Source organism: Centroberyx affinis, unplaced genomic scaffold (assembly GCF_046629955.1).
Source record: "Centroberyx affinis isolate AG114_WGS23_722 - 3 ecotype Tasmania unplaced genomic scaffold, CSIRO-AGI_Caff_v1 ptg004130l_1, whole genome shotgun sequence".
Lineage (NCBI taxonomy): Eukaryota > Metazoa > Chordata > Actinopteri > Beryciformes > Berycidae > Centroberyx > Centroberyx affinis.
The window spans coordinates 20,001-30,000 of record NW_027281902.1 but is presented as its reverse complement, the minus strand read 5'-3'; the positions used below and the strand labels follow the sequence as shown (position 1 = coordinate 30,000).

Below are 10,000 nucleotides of genomic sequence, written 5' to 3'. Positions count from 1 at the left end.
ACAGAGGATGAGGAGGAAGGAAAAGAGGAAAGGATAGTAGGGAGAAAGAGGAAGGAGAGAGGGAGGAGGAGAGGAAAGGAAAGGAGGAGCAAAAGAGAGGAGGTAGAGAAACGGAGGAGGAGAAGCAAGGGCTATAGGAGAGAAGATGAGCGGAGGAGGGGATGAAAGGGAAAGGGGAGGGGAGGATAGGAATAGAAGATAGGAGAAAAGAGAGACAGGAGGAAAAGGAGAGGAGAGGAGGAGGAGAGGAACGAAGGATTGAGGAGAAGAGAGGTGAAGAGGAGGATGAGAGGATGGGGGAGGAGAAGAGAGGACGGGAGAAAGGGGAGGATGAGAGGAAAGGAGGAGGAGGGGAAGGTTACGCGTATCACCTCCTCTCCAGTCCGCCCGGCCTCAGAAATGGAAATGAGAGAAACACACACCAGCCTCATTACATTCACAGCCACTGCGGGGCTCGGCTCGGCCTAATACCTGGAGTAGAGGGGTGAAGTGCAGTATCAAGGCCCTGTATAATGTCCTGAGATAGCAGATCGGGCTAATACCTGGAACACTAACCTGCTTCGCCGCCGCCTTCGCTTCCTGCTGCGCGCCGGTCCGCCCTCTCCTCCCCTTCTCCTGCTTCACCCGTCGAGCATCCGCCTCTCCTCGCCTCTCCTCCTCCTCCTCCTCCTCCTCCTCCCTATCTCCCTCTCTCATCGGCGAGCAGTTAATTTTGGGATTAATACGCGTGGCGGTGGCGGCTGGCTCTTTTGAGGGATTTGTAGTGGAGCTGCAGACACTTATCTTGGTCATTACGGCGCCCATATTGGATTCAAGCGTTTTAGTATCTGCCAAACATTCGGCTGCGGAGGAGTCTATCGGGGCGACACGCGCCCGGGGATTAAGATAAGGAGGCCCCTCATTACGACTCCTCTCCTCCTGCGGCGCGCTAACACTCGCAGCGGCCGCGACTTCTCCTCGAGCGACATCACAGAGGAGGTACGGGTCCTCACCTCCCTTCTCTTCCTCTGCGCCAGAGGACGGAGGAGGAGGAGGAGGAGAGGAAGGGTTGTCGTCGTTTGGTTTGGAGCCGGGCCCCCGGAGAGAGGAGGGGGCGCTCTTTGAGGGCAAGGAGGCAGAGGAGGGAAGTGAATTGTAATGAGGCGCTAGGAAAGGAGAGAAGGAGCTTTGTGTTTCCTCTGTTGTTGCCGTGGGACTGGTCCCTTGGAAATACAGGGAATCCTGGTTTATATCCGAGCTAGACCCCTTGGAAGGAGACAAGTAGCTGAGACTATCAATTGGTTTGGAACCGGGCCCCTCTTGAGACAAATATCCGAGAGCCTCGTTCAGTTCTGAACCAGCCTCTTGATCAGACAAGTGAGGCAGACTGTCGTTCAGTTTGTAACCAGGCTCCAGGGAAGACAAATACTCCAGACTGTCGTTCAGTTTGGGACTGGCCCTGCGGTGTTTCTTGGTGAGTGCCATGCTGTAGCAGAGCGGAGGTCCCAGGTAGACCTCCTCCGTACAGGCCGCAAACAGCATCTCCTCATCCCTAATGTCCGGACTCGGGGACAGGGCCGGAGAGGGGCTAGAGGGGCTAATATAACCCCCCTTCATGGGACTGATTAGTGCTTTCGTTTGGCTATCTGCGGACTTGAAATCAAGAGTACAAAGCTCGTTCTTAGAGTCTAGACCTGGACTGGAGGGTGATGTCCCCTGTCTGGAGCTAGTAAACATCACAGGACTGGGGCTGTGGAGGCCCTGTGTGGGCGTGCTGTAGGACGGGATGCTGTAGGGCGCCGGACTGGAGCTCTTGTCTTCGGAGCATTGGCTGACCTCGCCGCAGTCGCTGTCATGGGAGGACAGAGACAGGTAGGAGTAGAAGTCGCCCTTACGCAGGTGGATCGGCCGGTGGGAGTGTTCCAGCACCTGGGGGAAGGGGAAGGAAGAGGAAGGCGGGGCTCGTAAGGGTGTTTTTAAACAAATTCACCTGTTACACATGATGCTGGTTATGGGTTAAAAATGAAATTCGGGATGCAATCCATTGGAATACGTCAACTCAGATCCAAACAATACAGGAAACTATTGAGTATTGACTTGAATGTCAAAACGTTTGTCTGCTGGTATTTGTACTTTGCACTTTAGCACAATTTTAGAAGCAGAGCATTGGTTAATAGATGCCATGAACAGACTTTTCTGCCTCTTTTTGTCTTTTTGATGTTTAGTAGTGTAGAGGTTCCCTTCAACTCAGAAATGTAACAGAATACATTTTTTTGTTTCAATTTATTTTTGGATTACTTTACTTCCAAAATCTATCGAAAAAAAATAATCCAATGAAGAATTTACTGATCACGTGCTGAAAATTGTCATGTGTGATGTGATTTATTAGATTACTCCAACTCAGTGATTACTTTTGGATTAATTTGCTTCCGAAATTTACAGAATATTAAATCAAACAGATTTTTTTATAATGAATTCCAAATTTGTTCAGTCATTTGAAAAGTGTTGTTATTGTCATCTACAGGTTTAATAAACTGTTATCTTAGTTGTGTTTAATGATGGTGTTGATGATGTTTTCCCTGTAATAAACACATAATCATCTATTTTTTTTCCCAAAGTATCTCAATTTGAATACTATATATTTTTTTGCTTTGCTGTATTAACATTGTACCTTGTCTCTGATATGTGCTACTGATGCAGGTCCTTGGTCTGTGCTGGACCCGCTGTTCTCGACCTGGTTCAGTTCTTCAGCCTGGTTCTGGTTCTCTTTGCTCTTCAGTGCTAATGAGGCCATGTCAATAATCTCCATCACAAAGTCATGCACGTTCTCTTTCTTCTCCTCTGCGCCACATGGATGGAAGGATGAAGACAAGGAAGAGGAGGAGGAGGAGGGAAGGTGCCTGCAGCAGGAGGAGTGACGACTGTGTCTCTTCTTGGGAGGGAGGGACGACTCTTTATCCCTCACCTCTCTCCTGCTCTCCTCCGTCACGAAAGACGAGAACGTGAAGTTTTCCTGAATAGTGATGGCCTTCCGTCCCCCGACCGCCGCCCTGCTCTTGTGCGATGCATCGTGGGTTGTGCAGTCCTCCATGGGCGAGAGGGAGGGAGGGGAGGGGAGGGAGGAACTGTGGCAGGGCAACTCCCCCCTCAGCTCTCCCACCAATGAGGACGCTCGCTTGGACGGGAAGGAAAGGAACTCGCGGGATGGGGATGAAGAAGGCGGGATTGTCTTCGTTGTGCTTGGATCGCCATTCGTCATCAAATCGTTGACATCCTGAACCGACTCTCCTGTTTTGGCAAATATGTACAACTCCCTAAACGACTCTCCTTTCTTGGTGAACAGGCTGGACTCCTCTCGTAGGAGTTCATCATCTTCGTCTTTCCCTCTTAAACTGCTCTGGTCCACGTTTCCATTCTCCACGTCGTCCACGAACTGGCTGATGTAGCTCCTTGTGGCGTTCCTCCTGTTCTCCTCCTCTTCCTCCCGCTCCTTCTTCTGCCGCTCGTTCTTTGCTTTGTTGTTGCTGCCACCGCTGGTATGGGTTTCCAGAAGTTTCCCAGCTGAGCGTTTCAGGAAAGAACGTTGCTCCTTGTTCTGAGAGGAAGAGGAGAAGGTGGAGGAGGAGGAGGAGGAGGAGGTGGAGGAGGCGAGGTTGGTCCCGCACTGCAGCTCGTCCCGGAGGCCTGCCTCGGTTTTACAGGAGGAAGAAGAGGAGGTGCGAGGAGGTCTGATCCAACTCTGCAGCTCCCTTTTCATGTACTCCAGCCCCAACACGTAAGAACCCTCCATCTCCTCTTCATCATCGTCCTCGTCATCCTCCTCATTGCCAGAGGAGGCACCACTCAACCTCTCCTCCTCTTCCTCCTCTCCTTCATCTCGTACACCAAGCTCTTCCTCGGTGAGCGTGAGCGTGGAGGAAGAGAGGAGGTCGCTGTCGTCTTCGTCCTCATCTGTGCACGCCGACGTACAAGACACGTTAACCACCATGCTAACGCTCGTCGCATCTGCCTCGTCCAGGCTCTGGCCTCCTCGGTTGTTTCCCTGGCAACGCTTCCTGAAAGAACACGAGTTGGCATTTGCCGCCATGGCTGGATCCAGGAAGAGGTGGCGGTTTTTGAGCGCAGCAAAATCTTCAGACCCCAGAGATGAGTCCTCAGTGCTGCTCAGCTCCGTTAACGACGCTGTTGCCGAGCTCTCGTTGATCAGGGATGGCGGTCCTTTCCGAAAAGAGCCAGAAACCCCGGAGAGGGGAACGTGGCGGCCGCCTAGAGACGGGGAGGCGGGGAGGCGGCTCGACTGTGGCGAGCTGCTCCGGAGCGTCATATCAGACACGCTGCGAGTCATCTTCACCGCCAGAGGACTCTGGATGTTCTCCAGGCGTTTCAGGAGTTCCAGGGTTCTCCGGCTCAGCTCCCCAGAGGAAGGTTCTCCCGGTACGGCTTCATTATTCTTCTCCACTTCTGGTTCACCCCCCTCCATCTCTCTCTCCTCCCCCAGGCCCAGCTCCCCCAGGCTGGCCAGGCTGCCGCCGGTCTCCCCGCCCGCGCTGCGACACGGGGCCAAGCAGCTCTCCAGAGAGGCGCTGCGCTGCAGAGGGTCTTTAGCGGAGGGGAATAACTCAACGCCCAGAGCCAGCAGAGACTCCAGAGACGAGCCCTGGGATAACAGGGGGTTTGACGCCTGGCGGCTGAGTTGGGGAGGCGTCTCCAAACCGTGATAGTGGTAAACTTTGAACTCTGTGATGTCACCGTGGGAGATGGAGGGTTTGGAAGAGTTTGGGCCGTGTCCCCCCGCCTCGAAGTCCGAGTCGGAGTCCGCGGGCGTCAGGATCCCACGTCCGTTAATGAGGATCTCAACAGCCTCACCTCCTCCTCTCCGCTGCCTCCTTCTTTTCTCTTCCATTTTCTTCTCATCTCTGTTTCTCCTATTTTCTCCTCTGATTTCATCTTTCTTCCACCTGCTCTCTCCATCTTTATCATCCCTCCTCTTTCTACTTTCACCTCCGTTCTCCTCTCCCCTTCGTCCCTTCTCTTCCCTACCTTCCTCTCTCTTCCTTCTCCCCGTCTTGATTCTTTGGTCGTACATGGTCACATGGTCTCTGTACTGACCCGGATGACACACACCTACATTTTCGCAGGAGTCGGGAGCAACACCCATAGAGATTCTCCTCTCTCTCTTTTCCTCCTCCTCCTCTTGCTCCTGATCCTCCACCTCTCCCTGAATTTCAGAGTTTGCCGTCGTCTCTGTGTCTCCTGTATCGCTGACGATCCCACTCTCGCTCTCTGACCGCCGACTGCCTGGCGACTCGCCGCTTTCCCTGCTATCCCCATCACGGTATCCCACAATCCTCTCGCCTCCTCGACCTCCTCCTCGGCTGCTCAGCACCAAACCCCCCAGGAGGTCCGGGAGGGATTCGATGGAGGAGAACGAGGAGTCCTTGCTCAGGCTCTTCAGCAGAGGTTGCTGTTTCCTTTTTGCTTTGGTTTTGAGCGGCAAGGATGATGTGCTCTTCTGGTAGATGGGGAACTGAGGCTGCCTGTACAGTTCCACATTATGGAGGCTGTACACCTGGTAGATGTTGTTGTTGTTTGGGGGAGTAGCATCTGATGGAGCGGTTAAGTTCTGATCTGAGGCTGAGTCCCTCCTATTGGACACGATCTCACAGGACTGATTGGCTGGAACACCAATAGACTGAACCCCAGTGGTTGGGATCCTGTTGGGTGGGTTCCCATTGGACAGAATCCTGTCTGAAGAACGGTTTGGTTCCATGGGGAGGTTTTGTGTGAGGTCCGGTTCCGTTATGTCCTGCGGTTCTGGTTCTGGTTCTGGTTCTGGTTCTGTGATTGTCATATCGGTCTCGTCCCATTCCCAGGAGTCGTCCGGTGCCACCGGGCCGGCTGAGACCGGGCTGCTCTGCCGGAGGTCGACTAGACCCGGTTCTAGAAAGTTCCCCGGCACCTGGAGACAGAAGGAAGGAAAACAAGAAAAACATGTCTTGAAATTGTTCATAAAAGACACGCACCATGTACATCCTTGTTTGAATCCCTTTGCTTGTCTCTATCTGTTGACTATCAACTAAAGGTAAAAATACCAAAAACAAATTTAAAAAAAAAAGCTATGATGAGATGAACTTTACTCAACCCCACAACATACATTTGGTCTCTGCTGCAGCAACGAATATGATATAAATAAAAAAATACATACAATAAGTGGAACATAATTAAGATTAAGGATATAGTGTCTTTGTCATGCTAATACTAAGATCCTCATGTCTTGAAATAATTCTTGCTATGTTTACTATTAACAGATGAACAGATTTACAGATGTTTGCAGTTTACAGACAACAAACTTCCACATCAGTGTAAGAGCATATACACAGAAAATACAAATATCCATTGTTGCAACTCCCATTATCAGATTTACAGATGTAAATAATGTATGGATAGAAATTTGTCCAAATGTGCATCAAAGCTACCTGAAGCTCATCAGGTAATATCTCTAAAATCCAGAGGATCTATGCTGTGAAAGTGTTATTGTTTGAGACCTTAAGTTACCTACTATCATTTAAAAAAAGCACATAATGTTTTCATTTTGTGCGATCAATGATTCTGTCTGAGTAGGTTTCACTTTTTCAAATGCTGGATGTCTCATTTTGGAACCAAACGGTTGACTTGGATGTGTTGAAAATGGCGTGTCTTCTCTCAGAGTCTTATTTTGACTCAGGACTGCATTTGAAAGAGAAAACACTGACAAAACTTTGACAGAATACATTCTGTGATCATTTAAAAAGAGTAAAATCAGCCCCCAAAGCAATTGCTTATAAATCTCAACACAAATTATTCTGCTCTGGAACAAAGCGATGAATTATTCAAAAACTACTTCTGAGAGAGAGCACGAAGCTGAAAACCCCAAAGTAAATACGTAATCAAAAGCCTTCAGAAAGCTCGGCTGTCTAAAAATATGCTTAGACACAGGAATTCTTCCCTTCCACAGACATAATTATACAAATTGCTCCGCGTCTCGTTAACAAGAGAGGGGGGTAATTCGTATTAGCCATTCATAGCCTATTAATCTAATAAACTAGCTGGCTCTCTGTGTGTCTGTGTGTGTGTGGGATATGGGTCTGTGTAATGAATTTCTATTAGATTTGTGTTTATTCCCCTCGTGCTGATAAGGGAGATGGGGGTAATGACTGAACTGGGTTTTGTCATTGCAGACGCATTCAAAAACACACTCAACACAGAGGGGAGAGGCTATCAATCAGCCTAATCCAATCAAATCGAGTATTTGATGACCCACAAAAACCTTGTATATAATTTAGATCTGTAATTTATCTCATTTTTGTAATTTTTTAATAGTTGATAGCTGAGTTGCAGGCATTTTTACCACCCCAGACAGAGGAGGGAAGTGACTTTTGGTGTCCGGTGTCCACAGTGGCTGGTTGTCTCCGAAACTCACCAGCCACTTTCAGTATTTCACCAGCCAAATAGATTTTTAGAGTAGAAAACGACTCCAGACGGCGGTTGGTTGGCTGCCAAAGCGGCTGGCAGAGCAGACAAATTTACCAGTCAAACACTGGTTATAATTTCCCACCCAGCTCCAAGCCAAACTATTCCATTATAAATTGTTAGTCCAGATGTTTCCCAACTTCTGAAAAGTTGACTTTCTGGAGACGCAAAGGTTTCTGTAGAACTTTGATGAATTGTTAAGTCAACTCACAGCGGCCTCGGTCAGTTAGAACGCAATCAAATCGAGTCTTACATGAAACCATGCGGCTCTCCCCATTTTTGGTATTGTGCAGAAGGTTTTATGACCCTGGTACTCAAACTTACTGAAAATGTATTGTAAAATCCACATTCCAGATTTATCTCAGTGTCTGAAATTTACAGTTTTTTGGAGTCGTCAGCTCCTGGTGGCCTGGATCTGTTCGTGTAAACCTCAACAAGAAGAGAGCGATGTGGAGAAGGCCTCAAATCCAATCAAATCGACTCTTTGACGACCTGTAAAGAACATCTATGTCCAATTCTTCCCATTTTGTAATCATGGATAGCTGATGTGTAGATTTCTTACAACCCTGGGTCTTAGTCAAACTATTGGACATTAAATAAAACAATTAATAAAATCCATGGGAGTCAATTGGGAAGATTATCTCTATAATATATACAAAAATATTAATATAAATATTACAAGGTCTCCAAGGACTCTGCAGTGTAAAGTCTGCTGTGATGGCTGAAGTTAATGCTTCAAACACGCCATCATCAGAGCCACAAAGAGCCTCACAGTTACTTTCCCTCTTGTCCTTTACACATGCAGAGTTGGGAGGATCAATTTAAATCCCTAGTGACAGGAGGAGGCACCTCCAGCTGGAGGGGAGCTCTCTCTATCTCCTCCCCGCCAGGCTGATCTCTATCCCGGGCATCATCTCAGCATGGGCCCCCTCTGTTAGTCTGTCGACATGAAGCCGGCCGATTCGCTGAGAAATTATGAATCGGGGGACATAGATTTTGTGTATTTTTATTTTGTCTTCTGTATTCTGTTTTGTATACTATATATAAATAGTGCACTTCTACGTTAAGTGTCATGTTTTGACATCTAACAACGTTTTCTGATGATTAAATATCCAGTAAAGTATGGAACCAGGTCTCAGGATTACTTCATCTTAGATATTCCATATATATATAAATACAGAGCTCGGAAATGGTTTTCAATACTAAGCGCCATATAAATGGAATGATTTGCAAACGCCTTTGAAATTAGAATCCCTTCTTTCTTTAGAAAAGTTTAAATTCTTAAATCTTCTTAAATTTCTTAACGTTCTCTGCTGATTTGTCTTTGTTTGCTGATTGTCTGCTGTGTGAATGAACTGGACTTTTTTTATAACTGTATTGTTGTTATTATTGTTGTCTCTCTTGAAAGCGACCTTGATCTCAATGAGACTTCATGCTCGAATAAAGGAATAATAATAATTATGACGCGTATTTTAGGATGAGGTTGTGGGACACAGCTGGACGTTCCATTCACCATTTGCAAGAAACAGAAGTAAGTGCAAGTGTAAAAAACCTGTTCAATGTCAAGCACACACACATGTATACAGAGCAACGGTTAAGCAAGTGTGCAAACTGCAATCACACACACTCACACACATATTTAGTGACACTGAAGCAAACACACACATGCAAACACACACACACACACTCGTGCAAACATAAAAACCTGCACAGAAACACAGTGACATTCAAGCAAGCGCACACATGCAAACACACACATACATGCTGTAACACACACACACACACACAGACGCTGTTACACACACACATACACAGTCTTACACACGCACACACACACACACACACACAGGCACACACGCTTAATGATATTGAAGCAAGCACTCACACATGCATACATGCAGCAGAGAGTAACAATCTCACTAAGTGTGCAGAAATGGAAACAACACACACATTTAGTGACACTGTAGCACACACACATACACACTCTTACACACACACACACACACACACACACACACACAAAATAAAGAAATAATAATAATTATGAAGCGTCTTTTCGGATGAGGTTGCGGGACACATCTGGACGTTCCATTCACCGTTTGCAATTACATCCAACAGCGGTCTGTCGGCCCCGGCACTCTGCATGCAGAGGTGATTTATCTGTGCGGCTCTATTCAGTTTGACTCAGACTGTGGTGAATCAGACGCTGGGCTTCCTCAGGACTCTGACAGGCGGTACAGCACAGCAGCAGCAGCGGCGGCTCCAATGGGAGCAGAGACACATGAATAATCACCCAGACTCTGCTGATACCTGCGCTCTCCTTGGGCCTTCCAGCAGATGCTATGCTAACAAATGGGAGCAGTCAAAACAGAGCTAATGGAAAAAAAAGTTTCCCGTTTTCACCCCCAAAAAAACAACTGCAAGTATAAACACACACACACACACACACACACACACACATAAACATTTGTATGCACAAACCCTAACACATGTACACAAGTAAGCAGAAATG

General features: G+C 47.7%; 1 protein-coding gene across 1 annotated transcript in view; it reads right to left on the bottom strand.

The window, feature by feature from the left end:
* The window catches only part of LOC139663841 (A-kinase anchor protein 6-like), a gene marked incomplete at its 5' end in the record, with an annotated part of 42,164 nt that overhangs the window by 26,336 nt on the left and 5,828 nt on the right, over positions 1–10,000 (bottom strand). The window contains 4 exons of the mRNA XM_071542597.1: positions 556–1,908; positions 2,651–3,512; positions 3,567–5,019; positions 5,134–5,938. Of these exons, the coding sequence (XP_071398698.1) occupies positions 556–1,908; positions 2,651–3,512; positions 3,567–5,019; positions 5,134–5,938 (4,473 nt within the window). The remainder of the gene's footprint in view (positions 1–555; positions 1,909–2,650; positions 3,513–3,566; positions 5,020–5,133; positions 5,939–10,000) is intronic.